The sequence below is a fragment of the Cygnus olor genome, chromosome 2, assembly GCF_009769625.2.
Source record: "Cygnus olor isolate bCygOlo1 chromosome 2, bCygOlo1.pri.v2, whole genome shotgun sequence".
NCBI classification, from domain to species: domain Eukaryota; kingdom Metazoa; phylum Chordata; class Aves; order Anseriformes; family Anatidae; genus Cygnus; species Cygnus olor.
In genome coordinates this window covers 160,378,060-160,397,588 of record NC_049170.1, presented here as the reverse complement: position 1 = coordinate 160,397,588, position 19,529 = coordinate 160,378,060, and the positions used below count along the sequence as shown (strand labels likewise).

General features: G+C 62.9%; 1 protein-coding gene across 29 annotated transcripts in view; it reads right to left on the bottom strand.

Moving 5' to 3' along the window:
- Positions 1-448: 448 nt before the first annotated feature.
- Positions 449-19,529, bottom strand: part of PLEC (plectin) — a 54,165-nt gene continuing 35,084 nt past the window's right edge. For 28 of the 29 annotated variants that reach the window (XM_040547537.1, XM_040547540.1, XM_040547544.1 and 25 more), the window contains 21 exons: positions 19,154-19,281; positions 18,183-18,276; positions 17,618-18,082; positions 17,362-17,439; positions 16,963-17,124; positions 16,123-16,227; positions 15,895-15,990; positions 15,677-15,802; positions 15,115-15,267; positions 14,866-15,020; positions 14,652-14,778; positions 14,387-14,570; positions 14,141-14,298; positions 13,731-13,909; positions 13,348-13,486; positions 12,914-13,270; positions 12,750-12,833; positions 12,512-12,616; positions 12,237-12,335; positions 7,415-10,795; positions 449-6,918 (listed from right to left, as the gene is read on the bottom strand). In XM_040547537.1, coding sequence (XP_040403471.1) covers positions 595-6,918; positions 7,415-10,795; positions 12,237-12,335; positions 12,512-12,616; positions 12,750-12,833; positions 12,914-13,270; positions 13,348-13,486; positions 13,731-13,909; positions 14,141-14,298; positions 14,387-14,570; positions 14,652-14,778; positions 14,866-15,020; positions 15,115-15,267; positions 15,677-15,802; positions 15,895-15,990; positions 16,123-16,227; positions 16,963-17,124; positions 17,362-17,439; positions 17,618-18,082; positions 18,183-18,276; positions 19,154-19,281 — 12,699 coding nt within the window. In that variant the 3' untranslated portion in view covers positions 449-594. Of the gene's footprint in view, positions 6,919-7,414; positions 10,796-12,236; positions 12,336-12,511; positions 12,617-12,749; positions 12,834-12,913; positions 13,271-13,347; positions 13,487-13,730; positions 13,910-14,140; positions 14,299-14,386; positions 14,779-14,865; positions 15,021-15,114; positions 15,268-15,676; positions 15,803-15,894; positions 15,991-16,122; positions 16,228-16,962; positions 17,125-17,361; positions 17,440-17,617; positions 18,083-18,182; positions 18,277-19,153; positions 19,282-19,529 lie in introns of all 29 variants that reach the window. The other variant, XM_040547535.1, reaches the window with a different exon arrangement.

Genomic DNA, 19,529 nt, shown 5'->3' with positions numbered 1-19,529 from the left:
AAGCCAAGGAAAGGAGCTGGGGCAGCTCGGGAGGGGGCGCAGAGCCCCTGTGCCGTGCTGAGGGCAGGTGGAAGGGTCCGGGTGGCTCCAGAGTGGTGCACGGGATCGGGCTGCCCAGTGCTGAGTGGTGGGGGAGCCTGTGGCAGCGTCCTCCTCCGTCCCAGCCAGGCATGCCGCAGGGACAGCGCCGTCTCCTCCTTCAAGGTGCGGGGGTGAAGCCGGTAGGTTTTAATTACAAAAGAGTTGCTAAGTGGTTAGATCAAAAACACAAAACTGTTTTCAGGTTCTGCTTCGCTGTGTCCGAGTGGCTGGGCAGGATCTGCTCTGCAGAGGGCACGAACGGCAGCAAGCTCCCGGGGCTGTGGATCTGGGAGGGTAGTGTGTTCTCTCTCACATCTCTTAATATACAAATACTGTCAGAACAATCGTATATATTAATATATTAGTCTTTTTGGTTAAACTTTAGGCACTGCTTTGGAAGAATGGAGTTTAAAAATTAAAAAATAATAATAATAGTGATTAGCCAGCAGCATTGCAACATGCGGAGCAGGAGAGGCGGGCGGGCTCCTCAGAGGCTGGACGGGGCAGGCAGCCTCACGCCACGCTGAGCGGAGGCCCCCACAGCCCTGCCACACTCGCCTGCTGCCCGCAGAGCCCGCTCAGGAGGGATGGGGTGACGGAGGAGTCTCCTGCATCCACCGCACTCTGGGGACCTGCCATGTATCTGCGCCCAAAGCTGGAGGACGAGAAGGAGGAGGAAGAGTAGGTCATGGAGAAGCCAGAGCTGGTGGCGTCGAAGCTCCCTCGCCTGGAGCTCGACCTGGATCCCGTCCGGGAGCCCGACCGCGAGCCGGAGGTGGATCCGGCACTGCTGACGTTGTAGGGGCTGTAGTAGCCCTTGCTGGACTGGGAGGAGGCCTCCAGCAGCCGCAAGCCAGTCCCGTCCTCGATCATGCTCCGGTCCATTGCGTCCTTGTAGGAGATCTTCAGCTTGGTTTTGGGGCAGGTGAGATACTTGGAGTAGGTGTTCACGTCCCGCAGCTTCTGGGCCGTGCGTGTATCGATGGTGCCCTTCTGCAGTGCCTCATCCAAGGAGACCCGGCCCTCGACATCAGGCTCGATCAGGCCCCCTGTCAGGTACTGCACCTCCAGGAAGCGCTGCCCGGCCTCGTAGTATAGCCAGCCCTTCTTCAGGGCCTGGGCCGCCGACATCTTCGTCTTGGTCCGCGGGTCCTCGAAGCCGTAGAAGGCCTTCTGTGCCAGGTTGATGCGGTCCACCATGATTTTGTCAACCAGGCCCTTGTTCACCGCATCCGCGACAGAGCACTTGTCCCCAGTGTTGGGGTCAATGATGCCCCCGGTGCAGGCCTGGGCTTCCAGCAGTCTCTGCCCCGTGATGTTGTCTACAAGGTTGCGGTGCATTGCCTCCGTGATGGACACCTTCTCCAGAGTGTCCGTGTCCAGGATGCCTGCCACCGGCCCAGTCTCCTCGGTTGGGTCACTCCACATCTGCGTTCTCAAGGGGGCCGGGCTGACAGTATAGGAGGAAGACGAGCCCACAGAAGACGATCGCGACCGGAAGCCACCCATGTTGCCAGAGAGCATGTCTGCAAACTCAGTGATGGAAAGGGTGCCTGAGCGGTACTGGTCCAGGGCCGACTGGTCGATCAGGCCCTTGCTGATGGCATCATCTATGTCGTACTGGCGCCCCGAGCGCCTGTCGATGATCATGGACTTCACCACGCCATCAGAGGAGGAGGTGGTGATCTCCTCCCACTCGCACTCCTGTTCTGACAGCTCCAGGTAGGTCTGGTGGTCGATGAGGCCCTTGCGATAGGCTTCGTACACGGACATCTCCTTGCCTGTCTCTGGGTCGACGATCACAACCCTGCGCTTGCGGACAGAGGACTTGGAGGAGGTCTTCCTCTCACGCTTCTTCTCCTTCAGGGGCAGGAGGCAGAGGCCGGTCTCTGGGTCAGTGATGCACCGCTCCATGAGCTGCAGGTAGGTGAGGTTCTCCTCCGTGTTCGGATCAAAGAAGCCCTTGGTGTCATCACTGGGATCTAGTAGGATCTCATTCATCTCCTCGTCGAAAAGGCCCCTCTTGTAGGCAATCTCCACAGGGAGGCGATGGCTCTCCTCAGGATCAATTATGCCTCCTGTGGCAATCTGGGCCTCGAGCAAGCGGATCCCATGGTCCTTCAGGATCAGACCCTTCTTCATGGCCTGGAATAGGGAGATGAGCTTTCCAGTGTAGGGATCCCGGTAGCCAGTGACCGCCCTCTCAGCAGAGAGCAACTTGTCCTTGAACTCAGGGCCCACAATGCCCATCCGCACAGCCTCCTCCACAGTCAGCTTGAGGCCCTTGATGGGGTCAATCACGTACCCCGTGGCCGCCTGCGCCTCCAGGAGCTCAAACGCAGTGCCTGGCCTGATGATGCCCTTCTTCATGGCCTGGTACACGGACAGCCGCTCCTTCGTGGAATCCACAAAGACACCAGCAATGCAGCTGGTGCCCTCCAGGAACTTCTTTAGGTTCTTGGAGACCTCCTCGATGGAAGTGAGGCCCTCCTGGAGGCGCTGGGCGGTGGCTTCATCCATCACCTGCGAGCGGACCAGCTCCTCCACAGTGATCTGCTTCCGCAGCCCCCGGAAGGTGAGCTTCCTCGTGTCGCAGAGTGGGAGCAGGAGGAGCCCGCTGGTCTCATCTTTGCGGCACCGCTTCAGGAGCTGTGTGTAGCTGAGCTTCTCATCTGTGGATGGATCCACATAGCTTCGCACCTCACTGGGCTCAGACAGCATGTCATACGTGTCCTTGTTGATGAAGCCCCGCTGGTAGGCCACCTCCAGGGGCAGATGGAAGCCCAGGTGTGGGTCAATGATGCCACCAGTGGCTATCTGGGCATCCAGGAGCTTGAGGGCCTCTTCGCTAGGAATGAGGTCTTTCTTCATGGCCTGGAAGATGGAAATCTTCTGTTCACTGTATGGGTCTCTGTAACCTGTCACAGCCCTCTCTGCGGACAGGAGTCGGTCATGGATTTCAGGCCCCACCAAGCCTTTCCTGACGGCTTCATCGACAGTCAGCATCTCGTTCTTTATGGGGTCAATCATGAAGCCAGTGGCTGCCTGGGCCTCCAGGAGCGAGCGGGCCACCTCAGAGCTGATCAGCCCCTTCTTCAAAGCCTGGTAGATACTGAGTTTCTGCTTGGAAGAGGGGATGTAGATGCCAGCAACACAGCCTGACCCATAGAGATACTTCCAGATAGTCTCCACATCCAAGAGCTCCCGGAAGGTTTTGGAGCCCTGCTTCAGTAGGTTGTAGATGTCCTGAGAGATGATCTTGGCCTCATAGAGGTCCTCGGCTGTGATGCGGCGCCGGACATAGTCATAGGATGTGAGATTCTGCTGCCGAATGATCTCAGTCTTCTCGATGATCTCAATGATGATGATGATCATGCGCTCCTTGGACACACGGCCTGACTGGAACTCCTCCATGAGCTGCTTCCTCTGCTCCTCGGGCAGCAGGTCTGAGTGCATGATTTCCCAGAGTGACATAGAGGAACCCGCCCTGCTGCCCACGGGGATGTCCACCTGTGTCTCCTCAAACACCTTTCGTGTCTCTGCCTCCGTGTACACGTGGGTGGTCTCTACCACCGTTGGCTTCTCAGGCTCCCGCAGAGGCAGCAGGTACAGGCCTGTCTCAGGATCCTCAATGCACCTCTCCTTCAGCTGCATGTAGGTGAGGTTCTCATGCGTGTTGGGGTCAAAGAAGCCCTTGGTGTCATCGGTTGCGTCAGAGAGGATCCGGTTCATCTCCTCATCAAAGTAGCCACGCTTGTAAGCCACTTCCACAGGGAGGCGGTGGCTGTGCACGGGGTCGATGATGCCACCGGTGGCGATCTGGGCCTCGAGCAGGCGGATGCCGTGCTCCTTGACAATTAGTCCCTTCTTCATGGCCTCAAAGAGTGAGATGGTGTTCCCCGAGTAGGGGTCCTTGTACCCAGTGACAGCCTTCTCAGCAGACAGCAGCTTCTCGTGCAGCTCAGGCCCGACAACGCCGGCCTTCACCGCCTCATTGACATACAGTTTCCTGTTCTTCACAGGGTCAATCAAGAACCCAGTTGCTGCCTGGGCCTCCAGGAGGACCACAGCAGTGCTGGACCTCAGCAGGTTCCTCTTCATAGCCTCATAGATGTTCAGCTTCTCCTTAGTCGCCTCCACGTAGACGCCGGCAATGCAGTCACTCCCATGCAGGAATCTCCTCACTGTCTCTGTCTCGGCGAGTTCTTTCACTGATTTCTTACCTTCTTTCAGTTGCTCATACTGGGCTTTGCTGATGATGCGGGACTCCACCAGCTCGCTGGCAGGTACAGGTGCCCGGAGACCGCTGAACGTCAGCTTCTCCTGCTTTTTGGTCTCTGTCTCCTCAATGATGGTGATCACAATCTTGATGATCTTCTCAATGGTCACTTTGCCAGTCTTGTACTGTCGGAGGAGCTCCCGACGGTGCTCCTCTGTAAAGTACTCAGAGTGGATCAGCTCCCAGACAGTCATTGTCTGGCCCTTCAAGCTGCCTGCTGGGACTTCCACCACTGCCTTATCAAAGCTCTCCTTTGCCTGGCTGTCCGTGTAGATCTCCTCCTGCTGTGACTGGATGGCTCTGTCCGAGAGGGGCAGCAGGTAGAAGCCAGTCTGCTTGTCACGGTGGCAGTTCTTCTGCAACTGGGCATAGGTGACATGTTCTTGGGTGTTGGGACAATAGAAAGCTTTGATCTCATCATGGGCCGCAGACAAAGCCTCGTTCATCTCTGGATCAAAGTAGCCTCGCTTGTAGGCAACCTCGAGCGGGAGCCGGTGGCTATTCACAGGGTCGATGATGCCTCCAGTGGCAAGCTGGACATCCAGTAGACGGACCCCAGTGTCACCGGGTATGAGCCCCTTCTTGAGCGCTTGGAAGAGGGAAACTGTCTGGCCTGTATAGGGATCCTTGTAGCCAGTCACAGCCTTCTCTGCGGACAGCAGCTTCTCATGAAACTCTGGCCCTACAGCCTCAGCCTTCACTGCCTCGTCAACAGAGAACAGCTTGTTCCTTATGGGGTCAATGATGTAGCCAGTGGCAGCTTGCGCCTCCAGCAGGGACAGGGCGATCTCTGGCTTCACAAGGTTTCTCTTCAGGGCGTCGTAGAAGGTGAGCTTCTGGCCAGTTGACTCCACTAGGATGCCAGCAATGGCATCTGTGCCCTTCAGGTACTGCCTCACAGACTCCATCTCCGCCACATCCTTCACAGACTTCTTGCCCTGGTGCAGCTGGTTGTAGAGGTCCTTGTTGATGATTTTGCTTTCCAGCAACTCAGCGGCAGGCACAGGGGCCCGGAGCCCCTCAAAGCACATCTGGCTCTTCTTCTCACTTTCCTCCACAACCGTGATGATGATCTTAATGATCTTCTCCACTGTGATCTTGCCAGTCCTGTACTGCTGGATCAGGTCCCGCCTTTGGTCCTCAGTGAAATATTCAGAGTTGATGATCTCCCAGATGGTCACCGTCTTCCCTTGGAACTTCCCAAATGGTGCTGTCACTGTGGCCTTCTTAAAGACGTCCTTGGCTTCTTGGTCGGTGTAGACCAGCTCTCTCCCTGCAGCCGCCTGGTCAGTGAGCGGAAGGAGGCACAGTCCTGTGTCCGGGTCAGTCACACACCGCTCCATGAGCTGCAGGTAGGTGAGATTCTCCTGTGTGTTGGGGTCGAAGAAGCCTTTGGTGTCGTCGCTGGGGTCAGAGAGGATCTGGTTCATCTCCTGGTCAAAGTAGCCACGCTTGTAGGCAGCTTCTACGGGGAGGCGGTGGCTGTGCACGGGGTCGATGATGCCGCCGGTGGCGATCTGGGCCTCGAGCAGGCGGATGCCGTGCTCCTTGACAATGAGCTCCTTCTTCATGGCCTGGAAGAGGGAGATCTTGTCTCCTGTGTAAGGATCTTTGTAGCCAGTTACTGCTCGTTCAGCAGACAGCATTTTATTGTGCAATTCTGGCCCAATCACTCCCTCTCTAACCGCCTCGTTCACTGAGAGCCTCGCATTCCGCACAGGGTCAATTATGAAGCCAGAGGCAGCCTGCGCTTCCAGGAGGACCAGCGCGGTGCCTGGGCTGAGCAGCTTCTTCTTCATGGCTTCATAGATGCTCATCTTTTGATTGGTGGGTTTGATTAACAAACCAGCAATGCTGCTCTTGCCCTGAAGGTACTTCTTGACGTCTTCCCTCTGTGAGAGCTCACCAACACTCACGACACCCTTCACCAACTTGTCTAAGTTCTCCTTGCTCAATATGCCAGCCTCAGCTAGCTTCTCTGCAGATACCTTCTGACGGATGCCATCAAAGGCGAACTCTGGCTCCCCATTTTGTGCTAAGCCATCCACCACGTCTCTGCCGTTGGGCACGGCTTTGATATCTGGCATCTGTGTCATCGTAACTACAACCTCCTCAGGCAGGTCATCTGTCTGGATCATGATCTCTCGTGTCTGGGCAAGGGCGGCCTTGTGCTCTTCCTGCATCTGCTCGAGCCTCTCCCTAAGCTTCTTGTTTTCCTCTTCAAGGAGTTTTTCTTGCTGCTGCCGTTGTCTCTCCAGCTGCTGCAGCTCCTCCTGCTTATGCCTAACATTCTCCTCTGCTTCCTTCTGATGCTTCTTGGCTTCATCCAGCATGGCCTTCAGTTGCTGCTTCTCCTGCTCCATCTCCTTCTGCTGCCGCTCCTGCTCTGCCTTCAGGTTCTGTGCTTTGTCCACTTCATCTTTAAAGAGCTTCTCCAACTTAGCTTTCTCCTCCTCGATAAACTTCTCCTTCTGCAGCAAGGCATCCTTCTCCGTCAGGAAGGTCTGCTGGAGGATCTGCGTCTCCTGGCGGAGCTGTGCCTGCTGGGCCACCTGCATCTGGAGTGGGAGAGAGGACAGCACAGTCAGATGGCAACGTTCCCCCAGGAGGACAGCACTGGCAGGGCAGCGGGGGTGGGAAGACAGGCAGCAGGGTGCTACTGGGCTGCGCTGGGACGCGTGCTAGTTAGGGATGCGTCGCCCAACTGCTCTGCTACGCAGGTTAAGGGTTAAGGGAGCAGCACTGGGGTTAGGGAGCCACAGCAGGCAACACATGGGTGAAATGAGCAGGGAAAAGACAAGCTCTTTTGCGGGATGAGGGACTCGCCACCCGGCTACCGAGGCGCAGAGCTGGGGACAGCTCCTGTCTGCAGAGAGGAGCATGGCAGGACGCCCCCGGGCAGAGGCCAGCAGCCAACTCAAGGGCTGAGGCCAGCTCCCAGAGCCCGTCCAGCCACTCATGCACCCACTGTCCTGGGACACGGTGTGAGGCAGCTAGGGAGAAGGAAGGTAGCCCTGCGTACCACCACCGCTAAGGGGACCCGTAACCCAGTACCTCCTCCGCCTTCTGCTGCAGCAACGCCGCCTCCTGCTTCAGCTTCTCCTTCTCCTGCTCCAGGTCGGCGATGGCCCTCCGCAGCTTCTCCGCATCCTGGTCGCTTTGCTGCCGCTGGATCTCCAGAGTGTGCACCAGCGTCATCTTTTCCTGTGTGGCCAGCTCAGTCTCGTGCAGCCTCCCACTGATCTCCTCCGCCTGCTTCTTGAATCGCTTGGCCTCCTCCTCAGCCTTGGCCTGGGCCATGCTCATTTCCGCCACATGCAGCTTGAGGCGCTCAGCCTCGGCAGTGATCTCCAGCTGCCGCCGGCGCTCAGCCTCCAGGGTTTTCTGGAAGCCCTCAGTCTCCTCGGCCAGGCGCTGCTGCATCTGCTCCTTGTCCTCCTGCAGCCGCTTGGCGTGCTCCTGAGCCAGGTCCTTCTGCTTCTGCAGCATCTCTGCCTCGGCCTTCAGCCGTGTGGCCTCCTGTACTGCCTGCATCTTCTCCTTGAGCATCTTTTCTGCCAGCGCCCGTTGCTGTGCCAGGTCATCCTCAGCCAACTTCCGCATGCGGGCAGCCTCCTGGGCCTCCACACTGAGCCGGGCAGCCTCCTCTGCCACCTGCTTCATCTTCTCAGCCTCCTCTGCCAGAAACTTCTGTGTGTTGTCTTTGTCCTTGAGGATCAGCGCCTTGTTCTCCTCCTCAATCCGACTCTTCAGTTTTGCTAGCTCCTCCATCTGCACCCGGACCTTGAAGAGCTCCTCCTCCACCTGGGCCTTCTGCCGCACAGCGTCAGTCACCTCCTCCTTCAGTCGCTGCAGCTCCTCGTCCAGGATGCTTTTCTGGTGGTCCGTCTCATCCAGCTGCAGCTTCACCTTGGTCAGCTCCTGCTCCACCTGCGCCTTCTGCCGCAGCGTCTGCTCAGCGAACTTCTTGTGTTTCTCCATCTCGGCATCCGCCAGCTGCTTCTGCCTCAGGGCCGCCTGCTCTGCCTGCGCCCGTTTTGCCGCCTCCAGCTCAGCCTCCTTGCGCAGCTTCTCGGCATCTGCCTGGGCCTGCGCCTTGGCCTGTGCCTCTTCCTCTGCCCGCTGCTTCTGCCGCTCAGCCTCTTCCACCCGCTGCCGAGAGAGGCTGGCATCCTGCTCAGCCTTGCTGCGGGCAAACTCAGCTTCCTCGGCCAAACGCTTGGCCCTCTCGGCCTCCTCCCGAAGCCGGTCAAGGAGGCTCTGCTCCTGCCGCCGCGTCTGCAGCAGCTCCTGCTCCTTCTGTTGTACGGCGGCCAGGTGGGCCTTCTCCTCCGCTGCGATGCGCTTCTGTGCCGCCTCCCGTGCCAGCTGGATCTGCCGCTCTGACTCCTTCTCCGCCAGCTCCTTCTGCCGCCGAGCCTCCTCCACTGTGGCCTTCAGCCGCTCCACCTCCTCCAGGGCTAGCCGCCGCTGCCGCGCAGCCTCCTCCTCAGCTGCCAGGATGGCCTGCACCTTCTCCTCGGCCTCCCGCCGACGGCCCTCCTCCTCCAGTGCCAGTGCTCGCTGCCTCTCAGCCTCCCGCTCAGCCTGCTCCCGGCTGCGCTGCACCTCCTCTGCCTCGCCACGGATGCGGTTCAGCTCCCGCTCCAGGTCAGCCTTGCCTGCCGAGGCCTTCTCGAAGCTGGCCTTCAGTGCACGGATCTCCTCCTCAACCTGGCGCCGCTGCCTCAGTGTGTCCTCCACGAGGCCCTTCTGCCGCTCCAGCTCGCTCTCCGAGGAGCGCTTCAGCAAGGCAATCTTCTCCTCGATGTCCTGCTTGTGCTGGGCAGCCTGCTCCTCCAGCAGCTTGCGCTGGTAGGCCTCATCCTCTGCCAGGCGCCGCAGCCGCTCATTCTCAGCCTCTTTCTCCTTCAGGGCGATCTCGGCCTCTGCCTTCAGCCGCGAGGCCTCGTTGATGGCTGCCAGCTTCTCCTTCAGGATCCGTTCGGCCTCAGCCCGCTGCCGGCTAGCCTCCTCCTCTGCGAGCTGTCGCTGTCTCTTGGCCTCCTCAGAGAGGGCCCGCAGCCGGGCAGCCTCCTCTGCCAACTCCCGCAGCTTGCTGGCTTCAGCCTCCAGTCGCTGCTTGGACTTCTCGCTAGTGGAGCGTGACTCCTCCTCTGTCTTGGCCTTGCTCTCCAGCAGGACTTCCATCTCAGCCCGCAGCTTGGCCAGCTCCTCCTCCACCTCCTTCCTTTTCTGGATGGCCTCGCTCACCTCCTTCTTCAGCCGGAAGAGCTCCTCCTCCAGGAGCAGGCGCTGCTGCTCCCTATTCTCCATCTCTGCCTTCAGCCGGATCAGTTCCTGTTCCGCTGCCAGCTTCTGCTGGGCCGTGCCCTCTGCGAGCTCCCTCTGCTTCTCCAGCTCCTCCTCCGCCAGCTCCTTCTGCCGCAGGGCCGACTCCTCCGCCTTGGCACGCTTGCGAGCCTCCCGCTCCGCATCTTCTTTTTGCTTCTCTGCCTCCTCCTGCGCCAGAGTCTTCTTGTGGGCCACCTCCTCTGCCTGCAGCCGCAGCCGCAGCGCCTCATTGGCCTTCTGCCTCCAGTGCTCCAGCTCCTTCTCAGCCTCCTCCCGTGACTGCTCGGCCTCCAGCTGCTGCCTCTTCAGCCGCTCGGCCTCCTCCTGCAGGTGGGCCACTGTGATGTGCTCCTGCTGCAGCGACAGCTCCAGCTGTGCTGTCTTCTCGGCAAAGGAAAGCCGCTTGCTCTGCAGCTCGGCCTCGGCGCTCCGCTGGGCCACTTCCTGGGCCACCTGGATCTGCCTCTCCTTCTCAGCCTCCGCCTGCCGCATCCGCCGCTCAGCCTCCTCTGCCTGCAGCCGCAGCTTCTCCAGGTCCGCCAACGCCTTCTGCTTCTCCCGCGCTGCATCCCGCTCAGCCTGCACCTTGCGCTTCAGCTCCTCCTCTGCCTCCCGCTTCTTCTGGCTTTCCTCCTTCACCTGCCGGCGCAGGCGCTCAGCCTCCTCCTGTGCCTGCCTCTTCTGCCGCTCGGCCTCCTCAGCACGTGCCCGCAGCTCCTGCAGCTCCGTCTCGGCACCAGCCCGCTGCTTCTCAGTGGTCTCCAGCTGGAGGCGGATGAGACGGATCTCCTCCTCCACCTTCTTGCGGTTGTACTCAGCCTCCTCGATTAGCTTGACCTTGGACTTGATTTGGTGGTCGGAGTTCTGCCGCAGCTGCATCAGCTCCTGCTGGATGTTCTGCTTCTGCTGCTCAGCGTCCACGGCCACCACCTCCCGCCGGGTGACCTCCTCCTGCATGCGGAGCTGCAGCTCCCGCGCCTCCGCTTCCGCCTGCGCCTTGGCTTTGGCGTGGGCCTCGGCCAGCTGCCGCTGCTTCTCCAGCTGGGCCTCCACCTCCGCCAGCCGCTTCCTCTCCTCCTCCTTCAGCTTCTCGGCGGCTTTCTGGAGGAGAAAGAGGGTGCAGAGAAAACAGAAAGGGGGAAGAGAGAGAAATCACAACGGATGCGACCAAGCCATGGCGTCAATGCCAGCCACAACCACGCACCACCGAGACACGGGATGGTCCGGGGCAGAGGGGTGGAGGATGCGCATGGAATGGCGTCGGCTCCCTGGGCCTCCCCACGAGCTGGAGGCGGTGGCGCCAGCTTCCAGAAGACGTATGGCAGACAGGGGACACATGACTACTGATCTGACTTAGCAGGGCGCGGGCAGACAGGCGACAGGACCCGGACAGCAGTGCAGGAAGCAGGATGAACCACGTACCACAGACAAGGAATGGAGCGCGAGCCAAGCCCAAGGCAATGGAGACGGATGCAAGCAGCTTGCACACCACCACCGTGCCCACTGCCGTCCGGGCAGAGCCTCTCCCAGCCCCGTGCATGAGGGGAATGAGAGCCCCGGCCGGATGCAGCAGGACAGAAGAGAGCTGGGGTGAGGAAGGTGCCAGCTGCGCTTTCCCTGCCAGGAAAACCTTGACAATGTGGAAAGCGCTCCAAGCACCAGCACTGCCCCTGCCAGTCCGAGTCCCCCACCGGCCCGCTCCAGACAAGCCGGTGGGCTGGCTGGCTACCGAGGAGCCGACATAGCTCGTGTGTGGCTTGGGGCCGTGCTGCAGAGTGCTCGTGCTGCATGCACTGCGAGCTCAGGGACAGCCCCGGGGACGGGCACAGGCAGCACACGTGCAGGTGAGCCGGGTCCCCTTGCGCCACCCCGAGAGGTGCAGTGAGTGCCCAGGAGCGCAGGCAGGAGAGAAGGAAGGCGGGAGGGCAAGCGGCTCCCCGGAGGGCAGGAGCACAGTGAGCAGGAGCAGGGTGCGCAGGCTGCTGGCAGCCATGGGGTGAGGCGGGGGTGCCGTGAGGAGGGGGACATGCGCAGAGTGAGTACCTGGTGCAGGGATGCCAGAGTCATCCTGGTTTTTTACCCTCCATTAGATCCCCACCAACACAAACATCCCCCAAGACAAAGCACTGGCAAAGCGGCTCGACTTCCAAGGGCAGAAACCAAGAGTTAGAAAGGTTACCAAGACAGAACAACCGAGGCATCCGGTCCCGCGGCGCCCGAGCACAGCGTCATGCTGATGGCAGGTGCTGACTGCGCTACGTGTATCTGGGAAGTGCCTCCTACCACCGGTCACACCAGAGCCCGGCAGCGCCCACAGCCGGCTGTGCACCACCCCGGCTGGCCCTCGCTGCTCGGAAATTTGCTGCACCCAGAGCCAGCAGCTTCGGTCCCGGAAGCCCAGATCAGAGTGGGGTTAGAGGCCGTGGGCCAGTGTTAGTGATGGGGCTGGCAGTCATCATGAACCACGTTCCCCATTGTTATGAAGAAGAGAAAATGCAGCCGGAGTCATGCCGCCCCGCACGCCCATGCCCCGTGCCCCTACCTCCTCCTCCTCTAGCCGCCGCAGCGTCTCAGTAATGAACTTGATGTACTGGCTGGTCAGTGTGGTCAGCTCACTGTATCGTGTCCGCAGGTCCACGTACTGCAGCAGACAGTGGGGTCAGCGGGAGGGGAGCACACCACAGTGACCCCAGCCCCGCCACCCCACAGAGCTCTGGCCAGCCCCTGTGCCCTCCTTGTGCTGCAGCCCTCTGCTCCTGCTGAAGGAGCTCCAGGCTCAGCCACGTGCCAGGACCACACCGAGGTGTCCCCGCTCACCTCCTGGATGATGCTGTCAGACGCGGACTGCACTTTGGGCTTCTTGGCCGGAGAGGCCACGGGCTCCACCTGTGCCTTGAAGGTGACGAGCTGTAGTTCGTAGTCCTGCCAGGGAGAAGCCAGGTCAGCAGACGGGCCAGCACTCCGGGGAGCCCTGCACTGCCCCCCTCAGCCCCACGCTGGCCCCGGTGCCCCTGGCAAGGCCAGCCTGCAGCGGCACACATGGCCAGCGGCACACCTTGATGGCATCAATGTACTGCTTGGCGTAGCGCTGGCACTCCTCCACCTTCTCCTTGTTGCGGTCGCACTCCTCCAGGAGTTTCTGGGGAAATGCGTGGGGGTGAGCCCAGGCACCGTGAGCACTGGCCAGGCCACCCGCGCTCACCCTGCCCCGGGTGCTACCTTCTCCTGCAGCAGCTGCTCCCGCACAGTCTTGCTGTCGGTGATGGGCACCGCCTGGATTTTCTCCTGCCGCTGCTTGGCGTCCTGGATCCACTGGAGCAGCCCGTCGCAGCTCTCGCGGTAGTAGCGCAGCTGGCGGCCCAGCTGGTCCAGCTCGCGCTGGCGCAGGTCGATCTGGGTCAGGATGGCTTGCCAGCGCTCCAGCAGCTGCTGCACTCGCTCCCGGTAGCGGTCCAGGTCCACGTCCCGCTCGCTGTGGCCCCTCACCATCCGCTCATTGACATCCTTGGCCTTGCTCAGGTCAGTCTCCAGCGTGCTGAAGAAGGGCTGGTGCCCCTCCACCTGCGCACGCAGCCGCTGCAAGGCACAGAGCAGAGCTCAGCCCCGGTCCCCGCCGGCCCCGGCCCGCCCTCAGCGAGGCGCAGCCCCAATACCTTCAGCTCGGCCTTGCTGGCCTCCAGCTCCTTGAGGTCAGCTGGCACGGTCTGCACGTTCTTCAGCTGGTCCTCGTACTTCTTGACCAGCTCCTCTGCCCCCTGCGTGCTGCGGATCACCAGGTTGATAGTCTTCAGCCTGCAGAGAGAGGGGACAGCTTCTGTGGGTGCCAAGAGCCAAGCAGGCAGCAGTGCGAGAAGTATGCAGTGAGGAGACGGGAGCACCACCAGGGCACAGCCGGCCACCTCCTCATCCTTCCTCCTCCTCCTCTTCCTTCTCCTCCTCCTCCTCCCCCTTCCACCCCTGCCGATGCCCTGGTGTTTGTTCCCAGCACGGAGGATGAAGAACCACAGTGTGGAGCCACATGTGGCTGGGCACTCACTTCTCCAGGTAGATGCTGGAGAGGCTGTACACCTGGTCCATCTTCTGCAGCGTGATCTCCAGCTCTGAGCGCAGGACAGGGGCCGAGCTGGCCTGCTCTGGCTGAGCCAGCACCTTCTCCGTCTTCTCACTGACCTTGTCCAGGCTCTTCTTGATGCCCTCCAGCTCCAGGTGGATTTGCTGCAGGGAGAGCAGCGCGTGTCAGCTCACAGGCTGCTGGTGCAGCCTGGTGCCTACATCCACGTTGTGCCAAACACAACAACCTGACAGCAAGAGGCTCCCCGGGCATGGAAGGAGCGTACCCAGGGTGAGAAGGAGCAGGGCAGAGGAAGGGCAGGGGTCTGCAGCCCACCGGTGCAGCAGACTGGGCGCAGGGGTCCCCACGTGCTGCGTGTCTCCTGAAGCACATACCTGCTGCTCGGTGATGCGCTGGGCGCACTCCTTGACCGGGTCCTTGTCGAGGGGCAGGCGGATCTTGTGGATGGTGCGGGTCTCACAGCCCTCCAGCTGCAGGCGGATGTCCTTCAGCTGCGAGATGTAGTTCTTGCAGAGGGACTCATCCTGCTCTCCTGCAGGGACATCGGGGGCAGGTCAGTGGCTGCTGCGCTCACCCTGCCCGCGCCTCTGGGAGGGAGGGGATGCCCAGCAGAGGCTCACCTTTCTCCTGGCTGCGCAGCAGCAGCTCGTACTTTTGGGTGCAGGCGTTGTACTCGCGCTCCACCTGCAGCCGGTCGTCGGGCTGGAAGCTCTGCGAGTCCTGGCTGTCCCTCATGAAGTCCTGGTAGTGCGTCTCCAGGCTGTGCAGGACCTGCCTGCACTCCTCCACCTGCATCGTGCGGAACTGGGGGCAAGCAGCACCGTCAGCCCCTGCAGCGGCCCCCGGGGACCCACGATGCTGCCCCACGCCAGCCCCGGGACTCACCGTCAGGTGGGACCAGGACTGGATCTGCTGGATGTCGCGGATCAGGTACTGCCAGGAGAGCAGGCTCCTCATGTCCAGGTGCAGCTGGTGCCACAGCACCAGGAGCTGCTGGTGGGCGGCCTCCAGCCTGGGGAGAGGCAGTGTCAGCCGGGGGGCGACAGACAGAGCAAGCGGGGACCCCTGCTGGTGGCTGGGGGTCACCAGCGGCGCTCACCTGTGCACGGCCTCCAGCGCCTCCTTGTTGGGCGGCGGCACAAGGAAGCAGACGGAGGGCACGATGGACTCGCTGCCGGCGGCGCTCAGCACCTTCCACTTGTAGGGCTGGGCGTTGCTCAGCAGGGCGCACTCGTCGTTCTTGTGCACCGTGATCTGCGGGGCGGGCAGGCGTCAGCCCAGCGCGGGCGCAACGCGCGGCCCTCGGCCCTCGCCGCCGCCGCCCCCGGCCCCCTCCCGCCCCGCTCACCTCCATTTGCTTGTAGTCGCAGACGGCCTGGATGGGCAGGCGGCCCTTGAGCGGGGCGGCCGGGCTGCGGGGCTTCAGCTGCACGATGGCCTTGGCGCGCCGCGCCAGCCCCGCCAGCTGCCCCTGGTACTCGGAGAGCTGGTCCTTGGTGTCCTGCGGCACAGTGCGGCGTGAGCGGCCCCGCAGCCCCGGCCGCACGGGGCCCCATGGGACACTGCGGGGCGGGGGGGCTATGGGGGGAGAAGGGGTCGTGCCTGCCGTGGGGTCTGTCCGCAGGCTGGGGGGGTGGCAGTGGGCCCTGCAGCAGGGCGGCGGTGTTGGGCAGCGACCTGGGGTGCTGCCGTGGAATGCGCATGTGGGGGTCACTGCTGGGGTGCACACGTGGGGGTCAACGCTGGGGTGCACATATGGGAGATCAATGTTGGAGTGCACAAGTGGGGTGCACATACGGGGGATCATTGCTGGGGTGCACACGTGGGGGTTCAGCCTTGGCGTGCTGCAGTGGGGTGCATGTGTTGGGGGTCACCCTGGGGGGCTGCAGCAAGGCGGGGGGGGCACTCACAACGCAGTCCTGCAGCAGGTCCTCCAGGCGTGTGACTGTGATGCTGCGGTCACAGGAATATTTCTTCTTCATGTTCTCCTGCATCTTCCTCAGGAACTCCTCAGCCTCTTTCACGTCGGCAAAGAACTGGGGGGGCAGAGCAGGGTGAGCAGGGCCGCACAGCCCAGCCGCGGGGTGGCCGCAGCCGGTGGGGGCCCCGTGGGCACCCCCGCCCCTACCTGGAAGTAGGCGCTGTTCTCCTTCAGGTGGGCCTCGATGCAGCAGCACAGCTGGAGCATCCAGCTCCACTGCGTCTGCAGGGCTGCCTGGAAGGCCTGGGACAACGGGGACGGGGGGAACACATCAGGACGGAGCCTGCGCTGCCCCACCACCGTGCCCCACAGCAGTGCCCCTGAGCTGCCCCCCACACCGCCCCCCGGTACCCCTGCCCTGCACTCCCCGCTCACCTCCACCGTCTGCCTGCCCGGGTGCTCCTCCCGCAGCAGCCGGTCCCCCGTGCTCTGGATCTCTTTGATTTTGCGCTCCCTCAGCTCCAGCTCCCGCATCAGTCCCTGGCGTGGGCATCGAGAGCGGTGGTGAGTGCCAGAGCCCCATGCAAGGCTGGCACGGTCCCCACATGGGTGTGCGTGGGTGTGCACACACGTAGGTCTGCGTGTGCTCCGCACACGCTGGGGTGCAGCTCTGCGGCTCAGGGACACGCGAGGGGGATGCTCAGGGTGGGTGTTGGGTCCGCAGCCACGGCAGGAATGGGGAGCTGGGGGGCACAGGGCTGGGGGTGCTGGGGGACGGGGGCACGGGCTGGGTGCTGAGGCCTGCAGCCCTCCCCGGCGCTGCACACACAGCAGCTGGGGGGTGACGGGACTGGCGTGTGCTCAGCGCTGCAGCACGCAGATGTGGTTTCATCCAAGCGACCAGATAGCGAGACGGGAAGAGCAGACTGAAGCCCAGATCAGACAACAAAGAGATAAAGAGCAGCGCTGGCACGATGAGGAGATAAAGAGCTAAAGAGTGGGGCGGGAGCAAGCAGCGCCGCAGAGCACGTGAGGTGAGATGAGATGAGATGAGATGGGGCGGCTGAAGGTCCCAGAGAGGCCTCCCTGCCCCTGGCTGCATGAGGCACCATGCAGAAACCTGTCACCAGAGGGACTGGGACCATGTGGGAGCCACGCACAGGGCCAGGGGGGCTGGGGACCCCCAAGGACAGCCGTGTGTGCAGCCGGGGACAGTGCAGCACAGGGACAGCAGGGGTGGGGACGGCACAGGGCGGCAGCGCCGGCACTCCATACCGAGTAGTTCTCCTTCTTGGCCGTCATGTTGGGGTTGCGGTCGCTCCAGTCGAAGTTCACCTCCTCTTCCTCCTTCTCGTTCAGCCACATCAGCTCCTTGGTGGCAGCACTGACGAAGGCGTGGAGGCTCTCCAGGTGCCGCAGACGGGACTTGGAGGAGTTCTGGGGAGGGGGCACAGGGATGGGATGGGCCTGCACCCTCACCCACACGTCTCCTCCTGCCTCCCCCCCTCAGCATTTTCCTCCCCACATCCCCCCTCCATCCTCCTCCCCATTTCTCCATGTCCCACACATCCTTCCCACATCGCCCCATTTCTCCACGTTCCACACGTCCTCCCCACGTCCCCCCCACACCCTGCGCCTCCTCCCGTCTCCCCGGCCCCCAGCCCGGCGCCTCACCAGCAGCTTGGCGTACTGCAGGTCCAGCTTGCCCAGGCACTCCCGGTAAGCGTTGCGGGGGCCCGGCGAGAGCTGCGCCTACGGGAGAGCGAGCCGTGAGCACAGGGTGGCAGCCCCGCTGGCAGCCACTGCGGGGACACCCCGCGCCCCCAGAGGACAGGAGCACCCCAAAGGGAAGGTCCGGGCGAGGACGCCAACACCAGGGAGCGCTGGGATGCGGGCGGGACGCGGCGTCGGCAGCAGGCTGCCAGCTCACCTCGTCGGCGCGCGCCCGCTCGATCTTGGCGCGGAACTCCTCGATGGACTGGTGGAGGCCGCGGTGGCTGCCCAGGTGGGACTCCACGGTGGGCAGGTCCACGCCCCACTCGGCCGCCCCCAGCCGCCGCTGGTTCTCCTCCACCCAGGCCAGCAGATCCTGCAGGTAGCGCAGCGTGGCGTCGTCCAGCTCCTGCCGTGGCCGCTGCCCCAGCGCCGCGGGGGCCTGGGCGGCCACCGGCGCCCCCGACTTGAGGCGCAGGTTGTACTCGGTGCGGATGGCCACCAGGCGCTCGTGCAGGCGGTACACCCTGCGGTACATCTGCTCCCCCTGCGGGTGCCGGCCATCCTTCAGCGTCTGCACGTCGTTGAAGAGCACGCGGATCATGGTGTCCGCCTTGTCCAGGTCCCGCTCGATCTCAGCTGCCTTCTGCGGCGCCTTCCCTGCGTTCAGCAGCCGGATGTCCTGGGGATGGGGCACGGTCAGGGCGCTGCTGCACCGCACCGCACCGCGCCCCGCCGCACCGCACCACACCCCACCGCACCGCATCATGGCCGCCCCTCACCGACTGCAGCAGGGTGTCCGCCTGGTTGAGCTGCTCCTCGCAGAGTCCCGACTCCATCTGCAGCTTGCTGACGATGCGCTGCAGCCTCTCCAGCCTGCGCGGGGAGAGGGCAGGGTTGGGGACAGTGCATAGGCACGGATGCTGTCCGTACTTGGCACAGCCCCTGCCCCGGAATAGCACGGATCCTGTCCACACACAGCACAGGTTCCATCCACGCACAGCAAAGGACACAGAGCCCATCCTTGCGTGGCTGAGGCCCCGTGCGTGCACCGTGCAGATTGCTGCACAGCACACATCCCATCTATGCACGGCTCAGATCTGACCCGCACAGCCCAAATCCTGTCCCTGCAAGGCACGGATCCTGCCTGTGCGTGGCACAACTCCCATCCGCGCACTGCTCAGATCTCGCACATGCACGCCCAGATCCCGTCTCGGCACGGCTCAGATCCCTGCACACACAGCTCGGACTTTGCGCCAGCACAGCCCAGATCCCACCCCTGCAGGCGCGGATCCCTTCCCGCAGGCTCCTTGCCCATCCCCACCCAGCACAGCAGCGCCCGCCCCCGGGCTGGGATCCAGCCCCAACCCAGCCCTGGCCGCCCGCCACAGAGCCCCAGCCCCATTCCTGCCTGTGCCACCAGCCCCGACGCACCCGCGCTCCCCTGCCCCGGCGCAGCCCACCTGGTGCAGCCCACCCGGCACCCGGCGGAGCCCACCCGATGCACGGCAGAGCCCAGCAGCGGTGCTGTGCTCGGGGCTGGCGGTGCGCTGGCTTCCCGAGGGCGGGCAGTGACTCATGCACCCTGCGGTTCCATCCACGGGACGGGGGGGCCGCAGGGACACCCCGGCCCAGCCCAGCCCAGCCCAGGCGGAGCTCAGCCGCATGCAAAGGGGCCGCGAGGCCACACCGGCTCCAGAAGCCCCCACGCCGCGCCCCGTCCCCGCACCCGGTCCCACCGCGGGGCACTTGCCTCTCGAACTCAGCCCGCAGCAGCTTCTCGCGCTCCAGGATGGCCACGTGCAGCTTGCCCCATTCCTTCTCCACATCCAACGGGTGGTACCCGAGGGGCACCTTCAGCTGCCCTGACAGCACGGCGCCCTGCGCACATCGGGGCTCGTCAGACCCGCCAGCCGGGGCCCCGGGGGGCAGCGCAGCGGCTGGGGGGGGGAGCAGGACCGATGGGCAGGGGGCAGCCCTGGCTGCGGGTGCCACGTCTCAGCTGCTCATGCCGGAGGCAAAGCCTCACGGAAACGGAGAAATGGGAGAGGCGCAGGATGGCCTCCGCCCCCAGCACCAAACAGATGGTGCGAGAGGATTGCCCCGGGATCCTCCAGGACCCCCAGCAC